Below are 27835 nucleotides of genomic sequence, written 5' to 3'. Positions count from 1 at the left end.
GGGGGCCCCCCCTCGGCCCTGCCTCGGCTCCCCGCGCGCCCACCCAGTCCCGAGCACCCTGTCCCCGTGGGCCAGCCCGTCGTCTGGGCACTGCCACCTCGCCGCCCACACTGACCGATGGACACCAGCTTGATGTGCTCGCGCTCGAGGAACTCGAGGGCCACGGACACGTTCTCCAGCTTCATCTGGCGGAAGTTGGGGCGCGGGTGGAACTTGCGGTACATGCGCTTCTGGCTGAGCACCTCGAGCAGCGCGATGAGGCGCAGCCCGTCGCTGAGGTCGCGCTGCAGGTCGGTGAGGCGCTTGCCCACGCACTTGAGGTGCTCGTTGCACCAGCGCGTGAACGTGTTCTGCTGGATCTTCTTCCACGGCGCGTCCTCGGCCAGGTCCTTCTCCGTGGACGGCATGTCGTCCACCTCGTCGCCCAGGCCGAAGCCCGGGGCCTCGGAGTAGCCGCTGTTGTTCATCATGCTGGCGCGGGCTGGGGCGGGAGTTGGGGGTCGGCGGGGCTCGGGCTAGGGGAGCGCTTTCCGGGACGGGACCCGCGGCTGTGCGCTCCGCGACTCTGAACTTCTCTCGCGCCCCTGGCTGGCGGGACTCGGGCGGGCCTCCTCGGCTCCTCGGCTGCGCTCTTTCTGTGTGTGTCTCTCTCTCCCTCCGGGGGCGGAGCGGTGCGCTGGAAAGTGCGGGCCGGGCTGAGGCGGGGGGTTTAAGAAGCCCCCGGGCCGCGTCCCCCCCGCCGAGCCCGCGGCCCCCGGGTCCACGTCAGAGCGCCGGCCTCCCAGGAATGCCGCCCGGCCCGCGGGTGGGGGCCGCGCCGAGCCCGCCGGCCCCGCCTCCCTCCCTCCTCCCCTCCCCTCCCCTCCCCTCCCCTCCCCCACGCGGCCCTCCGTCCAGACTGGGGTCCAGACTGGGGTCCCGGGTCTGCTGTCCCCCTCCCCGGGGAAGGAGGCTCTGGCCCGAAGCTGCTGAGCTGGACGGATGAAGAGTGGAGCTGGAAAATTAGGGAGAGTGAGGGCTCCGAACACCCCAAAACTAAGCATCGCTAGTCAGAGATGAAATATATACCCCCTACCCTGCAGGACTAAAGAGATGCAAAGGGAAACTGAGGCCAGTGGTTAGGGCAAAACACGCTGATCGGGTGTTGACAGAATTTTCTGGACTGGTTGCTGGCAGGGCTGTTGACAGGGCCGGGGAGACCTGGCTGCTAGCCCAGGGTATTGTCCACCTGCGGACCAGCAGGGGAAGTGTGTGTGCTTGTGTGTAGATAGACTGAGAGGAAGCAACAACGCCGTTCAGGCAGATTAGGGAGAAGGCCTGGGGTGGGGGTGCTCCGCTTTACAGGTAGAAAAGTCTCCTCTGCAACCAAAAAAAAAAAAAAAAACCCTCAGCAACTCCAGGGTCACAGGGGAAAGAAAGACAGAGGCTACCCCTGACTCATTGTCCCTGTCACCAGTCTGTTTGCCCTCATCCTCTCAGAATGAAGCTGAGCTCAGGAAAAGCGTACCCAGTGAGTCACACTGTGCCCCCTTCCCCCAAGTCTGACTCAACTAAGGTGACGCGAGAGGAGGCAGAGCCTCTGCCCTGTAGTACCAGGGAGCCCCCTCGGCAGTGTGCCCACTTGGGCCACTGGGCAGATCCTTCCAGTCAGAGGGCAGGTTAGCCAGACAAGAGACAGAGAGCCCTGCCCAGAGCAGCCACGGGGAGGTGTGATGGGGGCTGGGGGACATGGAGAGCCCTAGGGAGCCCGCCAGGAAGTCTGGGCAGGATTGGGCTCTGGGTAAGCCAAGGGCAGCTGACAGCAGGGAAACTGAGGCACTCAGAGCAGCTGGCCTGGGATGAGGTGAAAAAGTGGTAGAATATACTTATATAAGGAGACTATGTATTCTGAGATTCTGTAGGATAACATGTATTCCACACCTCCTGGTACCCCCTTTAGGCCAAATTTCCTCCACTTTCCCATCCTTCTGGACCCTTAAGTTTGGGCCCCAACTCAAGTTGTGTGATAACTGAAATCGGTGAATCATTTGACCTTATTGCTCTTCCCCAGCCAAGCCCAGTGAAAAGGGAAGGGATGGTGGGCATCTCTGAGGGCAGTCTGAGGGAAGAAGTTCAGGAGCTTGGTGCAGGGGTGTGGGGTGGTGGAGCAGCGCTAATGGTGAAAGGGCTCCATGAACGATTTCTTTCCTTTCTCATCAGTTAAGGAGGAGGGGGACGAGGAGAGAAGGGACCAGAAACAGAAAAGGGACCTGCTGTGCGTGACTTCTGAGGGGGGGAGCTCTGGGGGCCCTGAGAGTGACAGGCGAGATATAAATAGCTTGGGCCCCGCAGCTCATGTTCTGTCGGCTGCCTGTGACGAGGTGCTCAGGAATTCCACTCTCCTGTTGGCACCCCCTTGCCTGTCTCCAGAACTCTCGCTCCCCCCATGCCACCTTTGTCCCATGGCCAGGACCAGCCATCAGCCATCAGTGCTGTCTGTCTGCTTGAGAGGCTGAGCTCTCCTGTGGAGAGATGCCCAGCTCCTGGGGACACATGACACGTAGCTGGGTCTCACAAGGGAAGTGTGTGTGTGTGTGTGTGTGTGTGTGTGTGTGTGTGTGTGTGTGTGTGTGTGTGTGTGTGTGTGTGTGTAAAAAGGCGGACTTCTGACACCCAACCTGAGGTGCCAGTTCGGGGTTCAATGATGAAGAAACTGAGATATATAGATCTGGAAAAGGATGGATCCCTCTCCCTGAGCTCCTGGGGAGAAGAAAGAGGAGTCGAGTGAATTTGCTTGGAGCTGACAGCCTTTTACAAACCCTAATGGCTCACAGTCTTGTTGTGAGGGCTTTTCCCAAAGTTCTCCAGTAGTTGAGGTTCTCTCTTAAGGTAGTGGGAGTTCAGAGGGAAGCCAGCAAGTGAACAAAGGACTCCCCTCTCCTGCTTCTCGTTCCCTCTCTTCCAGAGAGGTTTGTATGCAGCCCCAGGGGAGTGAGTGAATGGTCGGCAGAGGGTGCCAGGTGCCAAGGATGGTTCCTGGCACCCTTCTCACACCTCCCCTCCCCCCACCCCCAGAAACCAGAGCCCGTTGCTCTCCAGGATAAATCAGGGCCTGACTCAGGCCCTAGCCAGCCAGTCACAGTCAGCTACCCAGGCGCAGGTTGGTGACTCAGCCCTCAATATAGCCCATGAGCCCGGGCCAGGCCATGAGAGCTGGAACAGGCCGTGCACAATGCTGGTCCTGGGGCCTGCCAAGCAGGGGCTGCCTCCAGGAGGAGGGCTGATGTGCTCCTCTCAGAGCCAGGCAGGGTCTCCTGGAGGGGCTTACGGGGGCTTTCATCAGCTGAGTATTTGGGGGCTTTGCTGCTGTAGCCACAGACTGTTTATAGCCCCCTGACTCACCACCCGCTGACCTGTCTCAGGAGACCAGGTTTGGCCTTTCACCTGGCCCTGCCTCTCCCACCAAGGGGCACTACTCCTCTGCCACCAATGCTGGCCATATTTAACTTGAGCAGAGAAGCATCTGAGTGAGCGAGTCCATGTCTGAAGGGCCATGTATGAAGATCCTGTGTTTCCACAGTCACCTGTGATGGCACCAGGCTGGCCAGGCTCCCAGCAGGCACTTTGTTCAGTCTGTGATACTGACATGGTCCTGGCCCAGGTGTGGTAGGGTTGGGACGATCCCTAGGCTGAATTCCAGCCTCTTCACCTCTGGTTCTATAGCTGTGATCAGGCAATGTAACTCTTCGGGGCCTCAGTTTTCTTATCTGCAAAATGGAATTAATAGTACTCTCATAGGGATTTTTTTTTTTTGTGGGTGAAGATGTGAAAGTAGATAACAGGTAAAGTGATTAGCATGGTGCTGGGCAGCTAATAGGTGATCAGAAAAAACAGTTTGCATCCTCTGCTGGTATCCTGGGGACCACATGGGTTCTAGTGAGCTGGGCCCTCCTCACATCTACCTCTGCCCCATGTGGCATCCACTGCAGCATCTTCCTCGGCTGCCCTGTTCCCTTCCTTGCATCCTAACACTCCACCTGCCAGAATCAGAGCCAGAGTACTACTTACCATCTTTAGAGCCACCCACTCTGCCCTCTAATAGCAGCTGGTCGTGGACAGAGGTGGCAGGTGGTGTGCCTAGCATGTGGCCTAGGAAGGGAAAGCAGAGGGGGGGCCGTGGTGCAGGGAGAGAGCAGAAAGGAAGCAGTTATGCAGAGGGCAGTAGAGGGGGGAGATGGAGGTGTTTTGAGTCCTTGGTTCTATCTGTACCTGTGCCAGGGTGCGTGCCTGCTTGTGACATCCCTGTAGATTTAAAGCTAATTCAAGGGGCTGTTTCACATTCAACAGGTAGACCTATTTAATCTGCTCTGGTAACAGTGCACCTGCAAGACCAGAAAGCACAGAGCCCAAATTAACGAGGAGCATGGTCTTCTAAGATGAGCCCAGAGGGACAAGTGTCCTAAAGGGAAGAGCTCTATATTCTAAGCAAAAAGACTGAAGAAAAGGACTACTTCCCTGTGATCGCAGGCTCTGGGTTTGGGCCTGGAAAGGACCAGATAAAAGCCCTTAACGGGGGCTGACTGCCTCCCAGACCATAACCTCCATCTTGGTTTCAAATTCGAAGTTAAAGCAATGATACTCACTGGTGGATAATCTTCCGGTCCTTTCCACTGCACATGTTCTCCAGCCAACTGGTGGCTGGACTAAACTGGATAAAAAGCACAATCTCAACAGCAAGAGGACAGGGTAGCAGGTAGATTGTGAAGGAATTTCAATTAGGTTACAACTGAGAATATGCAACCTAATATAGTTGAAGGCAGTGCTGCTCAAATTTTATTGTGCATACTAATCAACTGAGGATCTTGTCAAAATGTAGATTCTGTGTCTGGGCTTGAGCTGAGGGCTGAGATTCTGCCTTCCTAATGAGTTAACAATGCTCATCCTGCTGGTCCGTGGGCCACACTTTGAGTAGCAAGGGGCTAGTCCCCTCTAATCCCCTGTCTTCAAAGAGGAGTTATTTAGAGGGAGGCAAAAGGGGCCTGTGGCACTGCCTTCAATCTGCCTACGTGCAACCCTATGTATAGGGGCTGGTCACCACTTGGACCCTGGCCCCAGGTCTCTTAGGGTTCCCAGTCAGCCTTGCCACTCCTCTGGGCTGCACACAATTTTAAAATCTCCTAATTCTAAATGTCTTTGCTACTCCCCCTAGGAAAAGACTGTGGAAGAAATGAATTAATTTAGTGCTCAGCAGTGCCCACCCCAGTATACACTCGATAGGTATGTGCTGCTTTGGGTATTTGGGAGAAACGAAATAAACTCCTTTGGTATCAGGTAGAAAGAAGGCAGAGATGAGAGTCCCAGGAAACCAGCAGTTATGGGGACCATTCTGCCCACTATGGTGTATGATTACACTTGGAGACTTTCTTTTATTTTTCATTTATGGTTGTGCTGGGTCTTTGTTGTTGTGTGTGGGTTTTCTCTAGTTGGGGCAAGTGGGGGCTACTCTTCGCTGTGGTGTGCGGCCTTCTCATTGTGGGGGCTTCTCTTGTTGCACAGCATGGGTTCTAGGGTGCATGGGCTTCAGCAGTTGAGGCTCGGGAGCCCTACAGCACAAGCTCAGTAGTGGTGGTGCCTGGGTGTAGCTGCTTCACTGCACATGGAATCTTCCTGGACCAGGGGTTGAACCTGTGTCCCCTGCATTGGCAGGCGGATTCTTATCCACTGTCCTACCAAGGAAGTCCCTGTGGGCTTTTACGTGGAAACATCCATGACGAGAACAACCTATCACAAAGGGTTCTGCAGGAACGAAGGTCAACAGGAACACTCATAAATTATTCTCATCATTCTGCTTGTTCCCACTTAGATCAACTCAGTTCTTTGCCTTGCTCCAAACTGCAGGAGGCTGACCTTGAAAGACTGTCACCTCTTGAAACACTGGACACCTCTGCTCTCTAGCTGCTAGTTGGGATCTGCCAATGAGACACACCAACAGAGAACTGGCAGGTGAGAAGAGAGGGTGTAGTAGCACATACACTCCCCATCTCACCATGGCTCTGACAAAGGCCATAGCCCCTCTGGCCACTGTGTGTGTCTGGCCCACGCCAGGTCTCCAGATCTTGCTTCCCCCTCTTCCCCCTCCAAGCCCGTGATGGCAGCACTCTTCCATTGTTGCTGGCGCCTGGTGCTTGCTTCGTCGTTCAGCCGTGTCCAACTCTCTAGGGCCCTCTGGACTCTAGCCCGCCAAGATCCTCTGTCCATGGAATGTTCCAGGCAAGAATACTGGCATGGGTGACCATTTCCTACTCCAGGGGATCTTTCCAACCCAGGGATCATACCTGCTTCTCTTGTATCTCCTGCATTGGCAAATGGATTCTTTACCACTGAGCCACCTGGGAAGCCAACTGGTGCCTGGAGACTTCACCATTTCGTGTTGGTTCTCCTACCTCTGCCCTCTGCACATAGTCTGTTCACTAAAAACTACAGTTAAAGCATTTTTTTTGTTGTTGTTGTTTGCACTGCATGGCTTGTGGGATCTCAGTTCCCCAACCAGGGACTGAACCTGGGCTGTGGCAGTGAAAACCCAGAATTCCAACCCCGAGGCCACTGGACTCCCTTCAGTTCACTGCTAGGAGTCTGGATGATTTTAAGTCATCTCTGAGGGTAAATAGCTCAAGAAGTCGTAAGAACTAAGCCATGAAGGCCCACACACAGATCTTCTCAGGGCATCCTCCTCACAGTACCCAAGGGCAGGCCATGTGGCCCCCCTCACACAAAGCACCCAGATCATTCCATTTCTCTATGCTCAGATGAGTTCCTTGAGATTAGGGTGAGTGTGGACAGAACAATCCATTCGTGACTTGGCTGGCCACACCAGGACCTGACCTCATTGCTAAGGTCATTGGTAGGGTTAGAAATTGTAGGGAGGAGCCAGACCCTTAGTGAGTACCTGGTTAGAGGGGAACCACTCTGTTCTGGTTGTGTTGTGAGGTGCTGAACAAGTAAAAAGCCACAAAGTCTTGTAATTCAGCTGACATTTAATTACAAGGAACCCAGGTTCTTAGACAGGGCAGGAGATGGGAGCCAGCAGTTCCCCGTAAGCCTGAATGGCAGAGGCTAAGGGGATGGGGCCACGGGGAACATATGGGTGGGGTGGGGTCGCTGGCACAGTGTGTCCTGCCCAAAGCTGAGGGTAGTGGCCACTGGGAGTCTGCCCCCATGGCTGGCCCAGGCCTGCCATCACTCCATGAGGCAGAACTCTGTCTCTTGCGGTCGCATGTTGGGTAACACATACAGAGCCACAGCTGCAAGAGCCAAGAACACCATAGGCTTCCACATCCCAAACATGTTCTGTGGGGACCAAAGACAGATGGTGAGTGCCCAGCCTTCTGAACCCTTCCCTAAGCCATAGAACGCCCTGCCTACTGGTGCTGAGAGATACCTCAGCGACATCATTATGGTCCAGTCTCTCTTACCTCCTGGGTGACCGCTGCAGACAGTGAGGGCTTAGCCCCGGCATCACTAGGTATCTGGAACAACACTATGTGGATCACCTGAGTGGCCTGCCTCTACTCACGTCCCATGGGGTGGAAAGAAAACCAGCCCCTGTGTGTAGGAGGCAAGCTCAGGAGCAGATTTTACAGCATCCAAATGGTTGCCACAAAGGATTAGATGCCATGGCAGGAAAAAAGAGGGTAAATTTGGGTCCTTGGGAGAAGCAGCAGCATCATTAGCTTGATGGAAGAAAAGTGAACTCAGAGTCAAGAGGGAGGATGATAAGACTGGGTGGGGGAGAAGTGAAGAAAATGCACCACGGAGTACAGGCCAACATGAAGTTCTTATGCAGCCCAGACCGTCTGTGGAGGACGATGTCCTTGAAGGAGGAATTCAAGGAAGCCGGTCACTTGCCCTGGGAGGCAAACACCAGGGTCACTACAACATCTCCAGTCACCGGGCCTGGTGACTGGCTTCCTGAGCATGTGCTGGAGTTGCTGAGGCTTCTAGACTCTGCTGCTGCTGCTGCTAAGTCACTTTAGTAGTGTCCGACTCTGTGCGACCCCGTAGACGGCAGCCCACCAGGCTGCCCCACCCCTGGGATTTTCCAGGCAAGAACACTGGAGTGGGTTGCCATTTCCTTCTCCAACGCATGAAAGTGAAAAGTGAAAGTGAAGTCGCTCAGTCGTGTCCAACCCTTAGCGACCCCATGGACTGCAGCCTACCAGGCTCCTCCATCCATGGGATTTTCCAGGCAAGAGTACTGGAGTGGGGTGCCATTGCCTTCTCTGTCTAGACTCTGCAGACCACAGCAAATCCTGCTGATTCTTGGGACCAAAGGAAAAGCATCACTTAGGGAACGTGAAGTCTTGGACAAGAAAATACATATACTTGGGAAATTGTTCTTATTTTATATTCCTTTTTTTTTTAACTTAGAAGACAATTTGGATTTTGAGTCATAAGCATAAAGGCATAAGGCATAAAGTAACAGAAGAGTGGTTTTAGGTAAGGACAAAGAATAACTCACTATGCTAAGGGTGCACTTGCTCAGAGAAAAATGGGTCTAAAAAGATTTTTTTTTCTGGGGAGTACTGCCTTATTTTATTGTGGTATTACTGTTACACCTTTTAGGTGTACCATAGTCACATTTATTTCTTGTTTGTCCTATTGTTTTCTGTTCTGTTGTTTCTCCTTTTTTGCCTTCCTTGGGTTAATTAAAAAGTAATTATTGAATATTATCTTTTGGCCTTTTGGCTATACCTCTGTATTCTAAAAAGAGGATTTTTAAGCCAAGTATAAAGATCAAAGAAAATCTCCTACATTTGTAGAAATAGGTACTGAGAGGAATAGAAGACATGAAATGAAAGAAAAGCAAAACAATGTTGGAGGTGCAAATACAGAGTAATTCATGTGAGAAGATAAATGAAAAGGGAGCTAGAAAAAACATTTACTCAGATGCTTACAACCTAACATGCATTGTGAAAAATGTCAGCTTGGGACTTCCCTGGTGGTGCAGTGGTTAAGAACCTGCCCTGCAGTGCAGGGGATGTGGGTTCAGTCCCTGGTCAGGGAATTAAGATCCCACGTGTCGCAGAGCAACTGAGCCTGCGAGACACAACTAAGACCCGGTGCAGGCAAATAAATAAATTAAAAAAAGAAAAATGTGAGCCTGATGTTCTCAAAGGAGGAAAAGAGCTGAACCCATAGATGTGAACTGGTGGCCTTTTATACTGTGCAGAGGCAAGACTTTAGACGCTGAGGGAAGGGTGGGTGTGGGTGTCCCTAAGGAGTGAGTCATGTCAGGCTTTCCTTTCAGACTGCATTACTGAATGGACTGATCAAGGAAATCATGTTTTAGGGACTTAATCAAGGTGTTTGACAAGATTTTCCATGCTCTCCTTGGAAAGAATATGAGAATACAAGAGCAGGCTGACAGCAGCCTGCTGCACGAGCACTCTCATGTGACCAGTGGGCCTGAGAGCCTGCAGAAGGCCTCCAGAGGCTTGCCCTCACCTGTAACTCTGGTGAAGACGAGATGGTAGCTGGTCACCCCTGAGCAGGAGGTGAAGCTGGGAGTGAACGTGAGTATTTTGAAACCACAGGGCCAAGAGTAAAAACAAACAAAAAAAACAATCTATAGGTGAGAACAGTGGACAGTGGACTAGATCTCACAGAGCTGAATGGAAAATTCTGCCTTGGATCCAAAAAATCAACTGCAGGCAGAGGACAGGGAAAGAATGCTCAGCATATGCAATGTGCAAAGGGGTTTTATAAACAATACATGAAATAAGTTAGCAATGTGGTATTAGTTAGCAAGAGAGCCAATGAGATCTGAGATCTGCACTAAGAGGCTGCTGAATGGTGTCTTCCTAATTACTTGCAGCAGCAGCAACCAAGGAAAACTGCTCAAAATGAGAAGAGATACAGTGAAACAGGATGAGAATTCTTTTTCTTTTCTTTTTTTGGTCACATAGCATGGCATGTGGGGTCTTAGTTCCTCAACCAGAGGCTGAACCCACATCCTACCTGGAGTAGAAGCACAGAATCTTAACTACGAGACCACAGTGAAGTCCAAGAGATTAGAATTATATCTGATGCTAATACTAAGACCTTAGAATCTGATTCACAATTTACTGGCTGTTTTACATAACCCCTCTAGGCCTTAGTTTTACCATGTATGAACTGACGATAGCCACCTTATTGGGTTGTTGTGAGAATTAAATGAGTTGATACTTACAAGGTGATTAGAATAGTGCCTGGCATATAGTATGCATTATGTAAGAAGAGTATGCGCTCATTATTATTTTTGTGGTGTTCTATCATTTATAAAATATTTTCATATACATGAACACATCTGTTCCTCATATGAGGAAGCCGGAGGACTTATCATCTTTTGCTTACATTTGAAGAGACTAACGTTCAGATTATCCATTTTGCCCTCGGGGACTAAGCCATAAGTAAGAGACAGACTCACCCAACGTCCCTGCCACACTTGCTACTCAACTCTGAAGCCTCAGTTCCTGGATGGGAGGCAGCATACTAGGGCACAGCCAGGCTCTGGGCTAACAGGTTCCTCCCAGAGGACCCTTACCCAGGAGATCCTTCGGCTCCCTTGGACCAGGCCTGGCTGGGTGTGAGTTGGTGAAAGGTTATGGCTGAGTGCTTTGGGTCTCATCCCACAGGGAGGGACTCAGCAATCCGGGAGTGTAGAAGGAGAGAGTCCTCACACCAAAGGAGTTAAAGACCGAGAGGAGTAACTGGAATGTCTAACAGAAGGGAGGAGACAGGTTGAAGAGAAAATAAAAGGTGAGGAGGAAAACAGGAAGGAGAGAAAAGGAAACAGAGATAAATGCTACAACGAACGGTCCAGCAGTCACTCTGAACCTGCGTGTGCTCTGAGCCAACTGCACTCCATTTACATGGATGTTAGAAGAGAGGGTGGGTGATGGAAGTGGCAGGCAGAGGATGAGAAAGGAGCCAAAATGGGCCAAGGGAGAATAGTTTATGGGTTCTGAAAGGGTTCTACCTTGGGCCATTCTACATTCTACCTCCTGAATTTGGTGTCCTGTTGACAGATCAGATTACGTGGACTGGTGTCCAGAACATATCAGTTTGGTTCCCTGAGAACACAGCATCTCTGGTGAATGGGAACTTTTCACCAATACCACATCCTCTTCAGAAAGCCTAGCTTGGTAAGCCAATTACAACAGAATCTGACCCCCCAAAAGAGATGTGGCTTTCTTTTTCTGATTTTTTTTGAAGACCAGAATTCCCAAACCAGAGAAAGTCTCAGTAAGAAGTATATAATATGGTGGAGTTTGATGCCAAGGCTGACAGACAACTGAGACTGCCCTCATACAAATGACCCTGGGGCTCACAGCTCTCCAGACCTCCTCTCTCACCCAAGGGGGTAGGCGGTAATTAATGGTTATAGTGAGAACTTAGCTCTAGGGCTAAAGAGAGACAAACAGCAGCCAGGCGAGCCTTGCAGTCAGACATCGCTCATCAGAAGTAGTTGAAGGGGCTCTCAAAGTAGCCACAGGGCTGCAATCATCCAGATTTTTCCAAGCCAGAGGACAGAAACTCAAACTGTGTCAATGGTGAGCATTCCAACTCCCCACACATTAGGAAGACATCCTCCGAGATGTTACGGGCTTTGCGGTAGCCCATCGGGAAGCCAGGACTAACACTCAGTCGTTACTATCGCCCATTGTAAAATGGCAAAAGCAGCAAGCCACTGAGAGAAAGGGTGAAGAAGAGAGGCCAGGGCAACCTGCAACCCCCTCTATCCCTTGGAAGGAGAGGACGCAATACCAGTACCTGCGTTAGGACGACGTCTCAGCCCACCAGCACCAGAGCAAAGCCGATATGACCACCAGGCCTACGAGAGGCAAGGAGAAGATGGGGGGATTGGGGGCAGGGGATGACTGCAACATGTCAAATGAGGAAGAGGCACAAGGAGAGACCAGGAGATGAGAGATGGTATAAAAAGACGAACACACATGAATCCAACAGATAATGAAGATGATAAAACAAAGGGAAAGAGAAAGAGATCAACAGGTTAAACAATAGGTCAGCGAGAGCAGTGGTGTTTCTTTTCCACTACTCAGTCCTGGTTCTTCCCTTGGGTGGCCTGCAGAAAACGAAAAACTGAATGGGTTAAAAGCAGCAGCTTAGGTCCAATTTGGGACCAGGTTTCTGGCTTATCATATCCCACTCGTATCTTGTCAAGCCAGGGTTATCTGCACCGAGACTTTTCTTGTAGATCAGTACCTCTGGGAAAGTGAAGCTCCAGGGGGTAAAGCTGGGTGCTCCAGATGTGCAGGATGTCTGCTCTGCCTGGGTCACTCTAGGAAGGGCAGTCTCCTGCCAGGCCACCTGGCCCTTTGTTAGCCACGTCTTCTGGCTGCTTTCCACCAAGTCTGTGTTCTGGGCTCTGGTCCCTACCATCCCCTAGGAGTCTGATGCTGTCATTGCGAGACAAAATGCACTAAAACAAGCTGACAATGGAGAAGGGCTAGTCAGGACTGCAACCATCTTCTAGAGAGAAACTGGATTTGCAGGCAGTAACACATATGCCAGTAGAGCTGCTTGTAAAAGAGGCAGAACCCACGGAGGCAAAGGGACATCTCCATAAGCAGACACAAGAAATGTACTAGATTTTGAAGTAGAAAAATCCAGGCTGCTATCTAGAAAGGTGGCACACAAGGCAAGGAGATCTGTGAGGAGGAGGTTCTGAACAGGCATGTGGCAGGATATAAAGACTTCAAAGAAATGGAACCCTGCAGGAGAGGCTGAGCTTACTCCTACTTCCCACAGCCTAAGTCAAGATCCTCTGCCACAAGATTGACAGAGAACTGTAACTGGGTCCTTAGCCAGTGCCACAGACTGAACTGATAGAAAATTCCAGAAAACCTTAGAGTTCACTGGGACATCCCACCACAAGAGACTTACTTTCTTATCCTGTGTTCAAAGGGACAAAAAGAATCAGTACTATAAACTGAGGATTTCTTCAGATACTAATGAAACCATTCAGAAATCAGAGCCCCCAGTTAACTTCAACCAGGGCAGAGATTCAGCTAGTATGTTCCTGTATAGATGTACCAGTTGTTAAAATATAGAAATGCTTTTACTGTTGGTACGTTACCCAGGACACTCCCCTCCAACCTCCCAAGATCTGGTAACTAGAGGGTTAGGGCTCTGGTTGGCCTCCTGAGATTGGCCAATGGCCTTGCTGTACAGATGGAATGTCTTAGCACCTCTGATGGGCTCCGGCCCCTTCCTCATGCCTGTAATACTATATAGAACCCAGGGGGCACACCAGCCTCTCCACACCCCTCACGGCAACAGAAGTCAGCCCTAGGGGTGCACCCTGGGAAAGCAGGACTGGATGACTTGCCCCGGCTGACAGAAATGCCCATCGCTGTCCTCAGCACAACACTAGGGGAGGGTGAAGAACCCTCCTGAAGAAACAAGGGCTTCCTCATAGATGAAAGCAGGTGGGACTCCAACCAGCACACGGCGGTTCCCAGAAAAGGTGGTCCCCACCTCCACTCCCTCTACCCCAGTGCGGTGCCTCAGAGCTTGCCGGTCTCTATTCCTGCCGAAGTCCATCCACGGGCTGGGTCACCCTCAAACACTTGGCACCTGCAGCCAAGAGCCCATTTCCCACACGATCTAGCCTTCAGCTACAGTTACCTTTTTGCTCTCAGAAAGTTTGAGGGGGTTGCTTTCCTCTGAAGTGTCTTCGTCATCATCATCCTCCTCCTGGTTGTCTTCGTCCTTACCCTCCTGGCTGGGGAACTCTTCATCTTTCTCCTCCTGATCATCTTTGAACTTAACCTCTTTAGGACCTGATAGCTCAGAGACCATTCCGTCCTGGGACTCCTCCTTTGTTTCCTTCTTGACTTCCTCCTTCTTTTCCTCTTCTGTTTCCTCTTTCTTCTCCTTTGTTAGACCATCCAAGGATGTGTGGCTGGCCTTATAGTACAGCACCACCTCCAGACTCTGTGGGTGGGGGGCAGGATTGGGGATGCTGCTACCACCTTCACAATGATGCTCAACTACCTCCGGAACACGTGCTTCCTGGTGTGTCATGATGCATACACAGTACTGTGTCCTGGGACCCAACTGACGCCCCTGTGCACCATGTGGAGGGTAGCCACACCCAACTTCTCTGTGCCTGTACTATACCTACCTGGGACTACACACCAACCTGGGACCACACGCCTACCCGGGACCACACCTCCCTGGTACTACACCTATCCGGCCATTAGCCATTTCCAACAGTTCCCAGAGCTAAAGATCCTACACTTCAACTGCTGTTTCCTACCCTTGCATGGTGGCTCCCATTTTATCCAATCCTCTTCCGCCTATGTGTACATAGGGCTTTGAATAAATTCCTTTCTTTTCATCCATTTGGTGCTTCTCTTGGGCATGTGACCCAGGAAAACCACCTCCCACCCCCTGCAAATTGCACTGGGCTACCTGAAACAGTCATCCAGCCTGGGGGGTAGAGCTCTAAATCAAAGTGGTCTGTATTCTACCCTCCCCTTGACCTCACAAGAAAAGGGAGGACCAAACCACTACTAAGATGGATCTACTCTAGATGAGCTAAGAGACCCCAGAAGCCTCTCTACAGTGACCTCATCTGGTCACAATGGTGGTAAAGATGAATTTTCTTCCCAGGATCTCTGGTAACTTCCTACTCATCTGACTACTAAGGTTACTACTCACCTTCCTGGTCTCAAGGCCGCTCTCAGTACTCTCTAGGCTTGGCTTGGCCACCTTTTTATTTTTCACCCCATTGGCATTCTTGTTCATGTTCTTATTGCCGTTCTTGCCCCTGGCTTCCTTGGTAACAGAGGGCTTCTTCTCCTTGAGCTGGCGGAGCTCTTCCTGGCAGCACTGTAGCTGCCCCTCCAGCTGCTCCTGCACGGCCAGGAGCCGCCCCTGCTCATCCATGCTGGCCTGGTACTGCAGCTGCAGCTCCCGCAGCTTGGCCTGCAGTTCTTTGATCTGTTGGTAGTGGAGAGCCCATTACCTGTGGCTGGGCCTATGTGATCAGTCTGGCCCCTGCCTGGGGGTCACGGCCTCAGAATCTCCCTGCTAAAGCCCAGGGGGAGGCAGATAATACAGAAAACGTGAAAACTGTGGAAAATGAGCCTCAAAAGCAGTTTTAAAAAGAGGTTCTCCCTAACTTGAGGCACTTGACTTACATCTAATGTGATAAAAAAAAAGGATGACTTAAACTATGTTTTTACTATGAACTGGTAGGGGAATGACTGCTGGGCTAATGAACCATGGGGCTTGATTATCTAGTGGTTTTTGATGGGAACTCCTACTTTGCTCAGGCTATTTCTCTAACAGGTCAATCATTACTACAGGAACTGTGTCGTATCCTTCTGAGACTGGACTGGGCTCCTGCACCTCACCCTGGAAACAAAGGCAACTGCCAACCCTGCTCACTACTCACTGGTTTTGTCCTTCCTGGCTTCTGGCAGCACACTGTGGCCTCCGAGATAGGTACCAACACTAAGCAACTGAGGCCCATGTGTTTCCTGCTCTCTGAGCCTCTCCCATGCGTACAGTGACCCCCACTGGACAGTGGACTACCCCTGGTCAGAGTCAATGTACTCTATCCCATTCCGAGGGATGCAGAGCACTCTGCTTGGTATTATGAGAAATCCAGAAGAAGACCCGGCCCTGTCCTTGAGGGGCTTACAATCTAATTAAAGAGACGAGGTGGAATACACACAAACTAACTAAAGAAAACTGGCAGGTAAAAAAAATACAACTCTACAGAAGTGCTCTAAGACAAAAGAGAGAACAAAATGGCAGAGAGGAAAAAAAGAAAAATCATTTCAAGGGGTCGTAATGATCAGTAAATTCTAGCAGAGCGGGCGCCTGAGAATTGCCTGTCAGAGGCCCAGCAGACTGCCCTGCTGCCTGGGGTTCAGCCCCTGCTCCATCCCTCCACCAGGAGGACGGCCTGTACAGAGCTAGCAGTGAGCTCCCGTCTCACCCCTCAGCCTCTCTGAAAGGATTCCAACCTCCTTGGGCTCTGGGGACACCTATGAGAAGCTCTGCCTCGCTGAAAGCAGTTACCTCATTCTTGTCCTTGTCGTTTTGGGAGGCGACGGGCTTCTCAAGGCCTTCCATGCACTCCTTGAATTCCTTCTCGCAGGCGTCCAGCTCCTCCTTGAGCTCTTTCTGCTTATCCAGCAGCTTCTTCATCCGCTGCTGCAGCAGGTTGTGCTCTTCCTGGCTGAGCTGGTACATGGCCTGCACACCCTGCAGCTTGATCAGCACCTTGGCGACCACGTCCTCAAGGTGCTGTGGAGGGCGAGGAGTGAGGAGGGCACCCTGAGGAGCCCCTGCCCTCCACCCACTCTCTTCGCTGGGCCCTTTTTCTCATGGGTACAAAACACTGGCCGAAAGGATCTGAAGCTGCCCGGGGGGAACACTGGATTTCTTCCCATGAAGAGTACATGACTGTGTTGATGAAAAGTCCAGAATCTTAGACTTCCATCCAGATGGAACTGCATCTCCATAGGAGGTGGGGAGAACACCTCATTCATTTTTCCTGACAGTCACCCAGCTCAGCTCTGAGTCTGCTACCTACTTCACCTCTCGGGCCCTTCCCTGTGGTCTCTCCTAATGAGACAAGAACCATCGTCCCCTGTCTGACTGGACACCTGACTGCCTTTACCTCCACATCTCCAGGCTCGGCCAGCTCGTCATCCATGCTGCTGCTGACGTAACTTTTGTGACAGATGTCGGAGCTGCTGCTGCTGCCGTAGCTCCTCTTATAGGTGACGACGCTGCTGCTGCTGCTGCTGAGATAACTCCGCTGACAGGACTCGCTGGCACTGGTGCTGCTTTCGTAGCTCTTGAGAAGGCTCTCTTCGCTGGCCTGGCTGCTGCTGTAGCTCTTGTGGTAGCCCTCATTGTTGTTGGTGTCGCAGCTCTTGTGGCTCTCGTTGCTGGCGGTCGTGCTCGTGTAACTCTTCCTGTAGGAGTCCAGGCTCATGTTGATTGATGGGGACTGGTCTTGGAGCAGCTGCATTTCTTCCAGACAGAGCTGCAGGTCGGCCTGCAGCCTCTTCCGCTCCTCCAGAAGCCGCTCCTGCTCCTGCTGCAGCAGCTCCTGCTCGGTCTCACTGGCCTCATACAGCTCCTGCAGGGCCTGCATCTGGGCGATGATCATCTTGGACTGGCGGGAGTGGGTGGGGAGACACCAGCGTTACTTCAGATGCTGCGGTCCTTCCAGAAGAACCCCTCCTGGTGAAGATATCTGAGATCCTAGGTCAGGGAAGGGCACACCTGGCCTTCCCAGCTCACCGCAGCCCAGGACTTCCACTTAGACTGCAGGTACCTGGGATGTTTCAATTTCTTACTCATTGGAGAAAATCTCCTAGGGCAGACACTCTACAATATCTGGTCTCTCATTTCCCCCAGCTTCTACGTTCTGGTAACCTCCTTTCTCTCTGGAGCAGCACTGAGTGGGTCTCAAGGTCACTCAGCCTCCCTTCTCTCTTCTCAGTCAGGTGGACCCATTACCCTGACCTCTGGGGCTCAGTCCCCTCCTCCACTCCCAATTCTAAAATCAGCCCTGGCCATGAACATGAGCGTACGAAGAACTCCTTCCTTAGAAGATGCAGACTTCCAATCAGGGTCTCACTACAAGTCCCTGCACCTCCTGCCTCAATTCCAAATCTGGCTTCTGGGCATGCTTCCTGGGCACTCTGGGCCTGGCTCCTTGGCAGCTGATGCCCAGGATGAGATCTGATCAGTTAAGGAAATATTTTCTATTTCCTGGTCTGGTTCCTGGTTTTTGTTATCCAGGCTGAAATCGGATGCCTCTGGAACCCGATCAATCAAATTGTACAGTGTGGACTTCTGCTACTCCTGCATCTATCTGCCTATCTAGGCTAATATCTGGACAAATCGATCTCACCTAAATGGAAACTGTCTTCCTGCTCTTCCTTGCCTACACTGAGGCCTCAGACCAAATGCATCTCCCAATCCTGAACACACTTGTTTAGAAATTTCCACCAGTATGACCTCAGAGTCCTGACCACTCAATGGTGCTTGAGACACATGGATTCTCTAGTCTAACACCTCTGACCTGGCTGTTACTGCTGCAAAGTTCCAATCCAATGAAGACAGTGTGGTCAGTACCAAGAACCCCATATGCTGGGAATTTCTCTCTTGGAAACAAATGGTCTCAGATATGCCTCATGCAGAACACCAAAAGGTTACAGATTTGGATCACTGGAAAGTGAACTTCTCAATCATCAACTAGTTCATGAGGAAAAGACAACATGTTTAGAGTCAGTCCTAAAGAACCCACACAAACACTAGGTTAGTCTACTTCCAACTACCTCTGGAAAATGAGGTATTAAAGAGACTGAGTTCAAAGTATCAGGAGATCACAGACTTCCTGGTCATCATAGTGCTTCAGCTGGGCATCCATCCAGAGGAGCAGCTCAGGCCAGACCTAAAGCTGTGACTAAGGAGCCCATGAGTGGGCTTTAGCTTCATCTCTGCTCCTGGCCCAACAGGCCTTCAGAACTCAGACCCTGCTATGGAGCCCCTTTCCCTAGCATGCTGCTGCCCCCAGAACTGTCTCCCTGCCTCTTGCTATGGTTACCTTGTTGTGACCACACTTTGAGGACTTAGGCCATTTGGGATCCTCGGGATTCTCCAACACTTCCCGGAAGCTGGACTCCTTGAAACGGTGCAGCGCTCCTTGCAGTTCTAACTGTTCTTTTACTATGTTCTCTTGGTTCTGTATCAGTTTCTTCTGCTCCTCCTGCATCCCTTGGTAGAGCATCTGCACTTCACACAGGTCCTGTAACTTTGTGAGGAGCTCCTGACTCTGTGAGGTGGAGTGGAAGGAAGTGGGCGGCACTGTGATGGTTACACAGAAAGACCTCTGCCTCCTTCCCACTGGGGACCCTTCCCTCAAAGGAGTTGGCTTTGCTTAGCCCACCTGTGACAGGAGGGGAGTCTTTCTACACAGACCTGCTAGTGGACGAGTAAAGACCTCCTGTGGGTGGATGTCTTTTGCTGTTTACAAAGTGATTTCAAGGACATTTTCTCCAGATGGACTAAATATCTAAAATGCTGGACAGATTCCAGAGGTGAGGATGTATTTCAAGATTTAAAGCCCTAATCGGCTATACTGAGCAGTTTTTTGTGAGGAGACTGGCGAGAAAGTGAGGAGTTAAGACAAAGTTCCGTCTGCACCCTTTCACTTCTCCTTAGGTCGCTCACATCCAGGAAGGGCCTTGCAGCTGACGGCCGCCCTAGCCGCCATTACCTTGTGGAAGAGACCAGACTTGGGGAGTGGGAACGTGAGCCTGTGCAGCTCTTCTTGTAGCTGGCCCTGCTCCTCCTGCATCCTCCTCTGCTCCTCCAGGAGCTCACACTGTTCCATCTGCAGCTGTGCCATCTCCTTCTGGCTGGCCTTGTAACTCTCCTGCAATTCTGTCAGTCTGAAGAGCAGCGCGTCACACTGTGGACGGGGCGGGGCGCACAGGGCGGTCAGCGGACCACGCCTGTGTCTGTCCTGTGATTCACCAGGGTCTCCCGCCCTGGGGTCACCTTAGACTGGTCTCCCCAAGCCCCACTGAGCCCCCTAGAGGCATAGGTGCTGAACGGGAACCCCAGCAGGTAGCTCAGGACTGAAGTTTGGCTGTGCTGGAAATTTTGCCTACTAGTCCTCTCTGAGGGTGGTTTTCAAGGGAGTGTTGGCAATGCCCCTTCCTTCTTAGCTCCCCCCTGCTTCTTTCCTCTGGTGAAGACCATTTTCCCACCGTGCTGGGAATTCTAGTTCTCCAGTTGTTTCTATAACTAATTATGTTCCTTACCAATCAGGATGCACTTTCACCCTAATTTCCCCCCATTTTTGTTTTCATCATCAGCTTTAAGAATCTTTAGAGAAGTATGAACTACTGCTGAGCTGGGGTTGAGAAGACTAAAGTATCCTATGACTCCAAAAACCCACTCTTCTAATATCAGACTAGTCTCAATGCCCTTTTAGGACTAGAGAAAAAACCAGCTCTGTGTGCCAACATCCTTCTCCCTTCCCATGGTCCCCTCCCCTGTAGAGGAAGTGATGAGCGGGATATGTACTCCCTGAACCTCTCAATGGAGTCGGTGTGGCGGGAGGAGGGAAAGTGAGCCTGGGTGTAGAAAAGCAGGTGGACTACTAGGGCAGCGCAAAAAACATCTCCAGCTCTGTGTCTTCGGAAGGCCTTCCCCTGGGGACATAGCCTGCTGTGGCAGGAGCAACTGAGTATTCCAGCAGTATTTTGCATCATGTGTTGACATTCTTCCATTTCCTGTCAGTGATCAGGAGCTGAAAGTACTCAATAAGGCTAACTAATAATGACTTGCATTTTACACACTATGGAGAAAAGGGAAAGTGAGGAAGGAAGGCCTTATTGATCACTAGGATTTTTCACTAAAACAAAGTGAAGTAAGAGCAGTATTCTGCTCAATTTAAAAAGGGTAAGATTCGAGTTGAGAATTTAACTACTCTGAAGTCATGGAATAAATCGTGGAAGAGCCTAGGTTCTTCTAATAACCAATCAGCACTCGGGGCACCAACCATGCCTCCTGACAAGAGCACCTACAACCTGCCTCAGAAAACTGGACCTTCTCTTTCTAGTTCTAACAGTCATAGTTGTGTATATGGGCCTACATGTATGTTCTCCTCCACAAATGACAGGATATCACTATAGTTTTAATAATAAAGTATAAAGTCTACACTCATGGAATCACGTGTAAAATCCTCAGGTAGACCCAGATGTATTGATTCTACTAAGCTGTGGCTCAGGCTCAAAGTGAAAGTCAAGTCAAAGTTTTAATGTTAACAGCATGGGTTCTGCCTCTGTTCCCTGCCTTTCCACACTCAGCTGTGACTGGACAGGAAGTCCATCAAGCCTCTCGCTTGCACGACTTCATCTCTTGCCCCTCTACCTCCTCTCTCCAAGGCTCAGGAGACCTCACCTGTCTTAGTTACAATTACCTTATTAGCACACTTCCCCTTGTCCTCTACGATGGACTGGGTGCTCTTGAGCTGCTGCAGCTCCTGCTGGCAGAGCAGAAAGTCCTGCTCCAGCTGGTCATACATATGCTTCTGCCGGTCCAGCGTTTCCTGGCTGCACTGATACAGCCGCTTCGTCTCCTGCAGCTGGGCGTGGACCTCAGCACTCTGGGGTGGAGAGGCAGACCCCGCCATTATCCCCAGAGCCCCATGGCCACACTCTCTCCTTTCAGGCAGGGGCTAAGGGGTCCTATACCCTGTCCTTTCCAGGTCTGGGGGGCACTCCCTGAGATGGACCAACCCCTAACAGGCTCTCCACAGACACTGGGGGCTTCCTCTCTGGGGAGGCAGGGAAGGGAAAGGGCCTCCTTTCTACAGCCCTTTCGGACTTAAAATCACAGGAAACTGAGCATGTTGTGACCCTCTGAGGTCACCTTTCCACTGAGCACAGTCATAGCTGTGTATGTGGACCTACATATATGTTCTTCATGAATGACAGGATGTCATTATGGTTCTAATAGTAAGGTATAATGTCTCCTTACCAACAGCTCCTCCACAGAACTACCATCCCTCTCTCCTGCGGACGGGACCCAGCCTCTCACAGGAGGGTCCGCCGGGCTACCATCTCCCTCGCCTGAAGCCTGTTTTACCTTCTCGCTGCTCTCCTGGTAGGTGGTCACGACACCCCTGAGGTGCTGCACCTCGGCCTCGTGGCAGCGCAGAGTATCCCGCAGGTGCTGCTGCACATCCAGCAACTTGTCCTTCTCACATGAGATGCTCTGGCACTGCAGCTGCAGCTTCTGTAGCCGGCACTGTAGCTCCTGCATTGGAGGGGGCCTGGGGCAGTGCCTCTGCAGTCCTCCACCCACTCACTCTTCTGCTGGAGTCGCCCTCAGACATAGACAGTCTGAGAATCCACTGGTCCCTGCCCTGTGCTTACAGGCTGCCCTCTGGTCCACTGGGGGACTCAAGGGCAGCTGGAGTCCTGGACCTGTGGTGCCACACAGGTGGCAGCTGGAGCTATTTCAGTGCTCTACTCTTCTCCCCACCCTGCCCAAACCTCTTGCCACCTGAGCAGCCCCTCACCTTGGATTGCTGTTACCTTCTCACTCTGGCTTTCTACTGTGCTTTTCATGACTTTGAGCTGCCGGAGCTCAGCCTGAAGTTGTAGCTGCACCTTCAAGAGCTCACTCTGCTCATCCTGGCTAGCATCGTACTTTTGCTGCAGGGCACACAGTCTGGTCTTCAGCTCCTCATTCTGTGATGGGGAGGATGTGGGAAGAGTGGTTACTCTCAGAGATCAGCAGACCCCTCTCCAGATCGGAGTGGTTCTTTTTGCTGAGCAGACATCTTGAGGAGCTCCCCCGGGCATTAGGGTTTAGTTTCTTCTCTGCAGCAGACGCTCCATCATGACTACCATTCTAGAATGCCAATGCTGTGTGACTTCTCCACTTGCTCTCCAGTTGACGGTATACCTGGCTGCAGGCCAAGAGTCAGTAGAGCGCAGCCCGCCTCTGCCTTCATCCTCCCTGGAAGCGGCAACTCCAGTCGGGCCCTTCTCCCCTCCCCTGGTGCCTGGACCCATCCATGTTTACCTGGGTGACGCTGTGGGACGTCTGAAACCGAAGCACCTCATTCTGTGCACACTTGAGCTCCCTCTGCAGCCGCCTCTGCTCCTCCTCGCTGGTCCGGCGATGGTGATGTAGCTCTTGCAACTCACAAGTTAATTTCTTACACTGTGTGGGAAATGGAACAGGAAGCCTGAATTACTACAGGGACCATATGCACTCTGGGAATGGACCTGGGTAGAGTATGGCTGTCCTTTTACTGGAATATTCAGTGAAAGGCATGCAAGTGAGACCCCAGAGTCTGATTTCTTGCCATAGCACCTGTCTCCCTTGTTGGCCTTGTGTCTAAGGAGATGCTGCTGCCACAGGCCAGGAGAAGGTAAGAGCGAGACAGTGAAGGGGCTGGTCTTTCCCTACCTTGCTCTGCATGTCATGCATCTGCTCCTCGGCTCCCAGCAGCTGCTGCCGCAACAAATGCATTCCAGGATCAGGCTCCAGGAAATCCTCTTCTGAGGTCTGAGACTCTGCTGACCTCATAGTCCGTAGCGTTTGGGACTCCAGCCACCTTTCTGTTGCTCTTTGTGTCCTGTAATTCAGAACCCCAGATCCACGTTCGGGAGAGAGCTCTGCCCAGCACCACCTGCCAAGTATGCTTGGTCCCGATGCCTTCATTTTAGGCAAAAGACAGTTAAGGTGCCTTCTCTTGTGACTACCTCTCAAATACACTTAGAAAATGACAGAAAAAGTCCCCAGCACCTCAACCTGCAAAGGCATGTCTGGCTCTGGGAGACCCTAAGGGTACTAGTCCAGTCAGGCTCCAGGCTGGGAGTGGAGTCAAGCTAGCTCCAATTTGGAGGCAATGCATCCTTAGACTGGATCAAGTCTGGAATGACAACAAAGGAATTGCTTCTCCTCTACTCCAGAGCAGAGCCAACCAGACCTAACTACCTAGAGTGGAAGAAAATGAAATTTCAGAACTCGCCCAACTCTAGTCCTGAGACATCTGGTTGGATCCCCATACCTGCTTCTCAGCAGTATTCGAACCCTTCAGATACCATGGGAAGGACCAGCTCTCCCAGAGTGGAGGGAGGCTGGGGAGCCTGACATCTGCCTTCACCAGTTCTACTCAGGGAACAGCTCTGTCCTAAAGAGCCCTGCAGGCCTGTGGGCTGTACCTCTCACTCTCCAGATCCGCAAGCTGCCCTGTGAGGCTGCTGTTACTCTCCTGCAGAGCCCGGTACTCCTCGTTCAGGAAGTGGTAGCGTTCCCGCAGTTGCTGCAACTCTTCTGCAGAGGACAGGCGGAGAGGTGAGACCCCAGGGAGGAAGCACAGATGACCAGCCCCCAGTTTTCCAGCCTAGAAATCTGGCTGCGGAAAGCTGAAGAGTTTCTTTTTCTAGAGACAGATGAGATACCCCATGCAGAGGTTTAGAAGACAGGGCCCGGAAAGTTTCATGTTGCAATGGCTCTTTGTCCTCTTTCAGTGTGCTGCCCTTCTTTTCAACTTCCCAGAAGACTGACCCTGGGTGTCCATCTTCAAAACCTCAACCAAGAGGGCCGGGTGGGGGGTGGGCGGAGGTGGCAGGGGAAAAAAGCAAAACCAAACAGAACAGTGTCTTCAGATTTTTAGGAGCTTCTGAGGGTTTACTTAATTAATTGTGAGGGTTTCTGGTTTATTGTATTTAAAGTTCCCATTCACCTGCTTATGGTTAGTGTCCTTACACTTTTAGTACAAAAAGCTGAGAGTGTGAACTGCCAGTCCTTGGCTTTCAGAGACAACCCAGGCATCCCTGCACTTCTTGTTGTCCTTTTACTTCCTTTATCATCACACCCAATCCATTGGCCTGCACGTGGTCAAGAATTCTTTCTAATGATCTTTTTTATCTGCTGCCAAAAAAGCCCACCACAACTGAACCCACAAATCATACATCCACAAGCATCAGCAGAGATCTGGTTAAAATGCCCTAGCACAGATCCTAAGTTCCAGATACCAATATTTTTTTCATGATGTGAAAATAGAAACACACATATCTGCTTTGTTTTTCCATAACTAAGAATTAATTCTCTCAGAATACTAATTCTGCTGATGTTTAAAGAACACTAACTTGCTCCAGTTAGAGCCCAAGGCCTTTCCCGCTGTAAGAGTCAACACCCTGACATTCACTTCTAGTGTTCCTTCTTTAGTCCAATCAAAAGTCTTTGGCATACTCCAGATTACTGTAGAAGGAAGGAAGGAAACTAATCTTTAATAAAAGCTAACCATGTGCTAAGCATTAGACCAGATGATTCCAGCCTTGGAGTTAGTTGTGTGTGAGTGCTTTCAGCATACTAGGCATTTCATTTAATCCCCAAAATAGCCCTATAAGGTTTTCTTTCTTTCTTCCTTTTTAAATAAACTTTTAGTGTTAGAATAGTTTTTGATTTACAGAAAAGTTGCAAAGATGGTGCAGAATTCCCTGGGAGTGTTCTCACCTAGCTTCCCCTCTTGTTAACATCTTTCCATGGGTACATCTGTCATGAGTAAGGAATGAACACTGGTACATTACTGTTAACTAAACTCTATACTTTATTCAGATTTTTCTACATTTTCCCTAAGGTCCTTTTCCTGTTCCAGAATCCCATCCAACTATAAAGTTTTATTAATCAATTTTCACAGCTATGGAAACCGTGAGATAATAACCAGGCTAAGTTTATCCTGCTAATTAGCAGAGCTGAGATTCTGAAAAGCCCAAGCCTTACCACTGTGTTAGCCTCCTTCTCAGAGCATATCAGTCCAAAGGCGCTTCTGAGAGGCCTGTTACAGCTGGGAAAACTTGCAGTTCTTTTGATTCCTTGTTGACTGCCTCTGCTTGACCTGGCCTAGTACAGGGCCTCCCATTATACCCAGATCATAAATCTAGCCTCAGAATAAAGGCAAAGTCTCTGATGTCATTAAGCCTAGCAACTCGCTGGGAGACTCTGAGCAGAGCTCTAAGCTTTTGTGTACCTCATGTATTACTGGAAATAACCTCTGTTCCTCTCCAGCTGTCTTGTGCTCTGGTTTGTTGCCCCCTAAAACTTCTACTTGGGGAGGGCTGTGTGCTATGCTGTGCTCAGTCGCTCAGTCGTATCCGACTCTTTGTGACCCCATGCACTGCAGTCCGACAGGCTCCTTTGTCCAAGGGGCTTCTCCAGGCAAGAATACTGGAGTGGGTTGCCATGCCCTCCACTCAGATTCTTTACCATCTGAACCACTAGGAAAGCAGGAAGGGCTTTAGCACAGCCAAATCAACAAATGTACGATGGCTCTGTGAGGAAGAATTCTCAGGGGACATCTCCATGGTGCTCTTTCAGTATACCATTGGTTACGTGACTCAAGCTTTTCTCTCTTACAGTCTTGAATCCCACCTAGAAGTTTCTTCTACAGGCTCCCAATTCATGATCTAAGCCCACCTTCTTGCATCCTAGCTCCCTCCGCTTGATTTGACTCACAGACTGGGAGGAGGGCTCGCTTTCTCATACCTTGCATCTCAGAGAAATCCGAAAGACTGAAACTATTGGAAGGGTCAGAGTTCTTCATGTCTATTTCTGCACGGAGGGAGGTGATCTCCATCTCATACTCTCCTCGGATTCGGTCCATGTCCTCGAGTTCGTTCTGCATCCGGCAGATGTCCTCCTGCAGGGAGGCTATGTCACTGTCATGTTCAGTCGCAGAGTCCTCCGCTGCTTGCCGCAGAGTCTGGATTTCAGCCCGGGCTAAATGCAACTCCTGTTCTATTTCCTTAAGTTCATATTCTTTTTCACGCTCTAACAGGGAAATCTCCTCCCGCAGGGACCGCAGCTCACCTGCAAAGCCCAAAGATGATATTGAGATGATGAAGAAGATAACTGACCGTATTCTAGAGGCACAAAGTTAAAAGGCAGGCTTATTTCTCATCTGGAAACTCCTGACAACCTGGTCTCTACCCCATCAGAGAAGTATAGCTTCACCTGATATGGAATAAAGGGAATACCTAAGAGAACAGAGTGAATCTAGGTAGTAAGGCGCAGTAGGAAGGCAGATCTTGAGGCTTGGTATCAAAAACAAATTAGGCCAAAAAAAAAAAAAACCACCCAAAGACAAACAAACAAAAAAATTAGGCTACCCCAAACAAAAAGTATTAGGTACTTCTAAGAAATCACCTGACAGTTAAAGACCAGACCTAATTTTCAGCATTTTACTTATGCCCTGAGTCTTCCCAAAAAGTCTCTTACTAAAAACGCTTATAGACTATTCTTATCTATTCAGTCTTGGAGCTTAGAAATTACAGAGCATCAGATTTTCCACAAACTGCTTGTGTAAAGTACTGGTCCCAAAACAATGTGCATTTAGAGCTCACAGCTGAAATTCGAATGTAAGCTCATTGCAAGGTAATCAAACATGGGGAAATACACTAGATGCCAATCAATAAGGGATTGTTTAAACTGAAGAAGATGTAACAGAATACTGGCTGCCATTTAAAAGAAAGTGGCAGAACTATAGAGAAAATATGAAAGGGTTTCCATAATATACTAACTAGAAAGAAAAATGAGCTGTAAAATACATGGTATTATCTCATTTTTGCAAAAATATTTGTATGTATAATATATAACACAAATATACAAAGACATAGAAAAAGGTCTGGAAAGATGTAAGTCCTCAACCATAAAACACAGTTGTTGCTAAGGAATGATTTAGCATATGAGAGGGACTTTTACTTTCCACATCATATATATCACTGCTTTGTGATATATATGATAAATATATATATATATGAATATATATATATTCACTGATATATATATAACTTTTCACAACAAGCCTATATTTTATAATAGGTTCTAATGTACAAAATAAACATGTCAGAGCTCTCAGTATCTGTGGAGCATCTCAAGGTTTCTGAACAGAGGTACCCACTGGGAATCAGGAGAACCTAAAAGTGGAGCAAGAGTAAAAGATATTGCCACCAATACAGAATTCAAAATTTGGGGGTCAGGATTAGGAAATTAGTGAGGACTGAGTTAGGAGGGTCAGGACCTTCCCACAAACTCTTTGCAAGGCACCCTCTCCCTAACCCTTGCCCCCAACTCCCTTCAGATTTCAACTTTCCCTAGCCTGTCCCCCCACCTTCTCAAAAAATTAAGCGAAGTCCTTCATTAAATGCTCTAATAGCCCCTTGTACTTTGCAGTGTGAGTGTTATTAAAACGCTGGCCTCCCCTTCATTTGTAAGCTTCATGAAG

At 50.2% G+C, this 27835-nt stretch overlaps 2 protein-coding genes and 1 long non-coding RNA gene across 24 annotated transcripts in view; 1 reads left to right on the top strand and 2 right to left on the bottom strand.

Annotated features, from left to right (window-relative positions):
- Nucleotides 1-819, bottom strand: part of FLNC (filamin C) — a 28054-nt gene extending 27235 nt beyond the window's left edge. For all 14 annotated transcript variants that reach the window (XR_014066034.1, XR_014066037.1, XR_014066036.1 and 11 more), the window contains exon 1: nt 116-819. Coding sequence is in view for 10 of the 14 variants with exons in the window: in XM_081531258.1 (XP_081387384.1) it covers nt 116-470 (355 nt within the window). In the remaining 4 variants the exon portion in view is untranslated. The remainder of the gene's footprint in view (nt 1-115) is intronic.
- Nucleotides 820-990: 171 nt separating this feature from the next.
- Nucleotides 991-6470, top strand: LOC145522561 (uncharacterized). The gene is made up of 2 exons (XR_014066033.1): nt 991-5982; nt 6122-6470. It is a non-coding gene; the product is annotated as an uncharacterized LOC145522561 (long non-coding RNA).
- Nucleotides 6471-6995: 525 nt separating this feature from the next.
- The window catches only part of CCDC136 (coiled-coil domain containing 136), a 28259-nt gene continuing 7419 nt past the window's right edge, over nt 6996-27835 (bottom strand). For 2 of the 9 annotated variants that reach the window (XM_081531244.1, XM_081531248.1), the window contains 14 exons: nt 26098-26421; nt 23772-23883; nt 23014-23182; nt 22624-22764; nt 22131-22286; nt 21679-21849; nt 21011-21196; nt 19298-19492; nt 18626-18853; nt 16682-17185; nt 16078-16305; nt 14707-14988; nt 13669-13977; nt 6996-7326 (listed from right to left, as the gene is read on the bottom strand). In XM_081531244.1, coding sequence (XP_081387370.1) covers nt 7216-7326; nt 13669-13977; nt 14707-14988; nt 16078-16305; nt 16682-17185; nt 18626-18853; nt 19298-19492; nt 21011-21196; nt 21679-21849; nt 22131-22286; nt 22624-22764; nt 23014-23182; nt 23772-23883; nt 26098-26421 — 3116 coding nt within the window. In that variant the 3' untranslated portion in view covers nt 6996-7215. Of the gene's footprint in view, nt 7327-9916; nt 11898-13668; nt 13978-14706; nt 14989-16077; nt 16306-16681; nt 17186-18625; nt 18854-19297; nt 19493-21010; nt 21197-21678; nt 21850-22130; nt 22287-22623; nt 22765-23013; nt 23183-23771; nt 23884-26097; nt 26422-27835 lie in introns of those variants that run through there. The other 7 variants (XM_081531245.1, XM_081531246.1, XM_081531247.1 and 4 more) reach the window with 7 other exon arrangements.

This window comes from Giraffa tippelskirchi, chromosome 10, assembly GCF_054371585.1.
Source record: "Giraffa tippelskirchi isolate mGirTip1 chromosome 10, T2T-mGirTip1v1.2.pri, whole genome shotgun sequence".
NCBI lineage: Eukaryota > Metazoa > Chordata > Mammalia > Artiodactyla > Giraffidae > Giraffa > Giraffa tippelskirchi.
The sequence above is the reverse complement of the archived record's forward strand: the minus strand, read 5'-3'. Positions and strand labels throughout refer to the sequence as shown.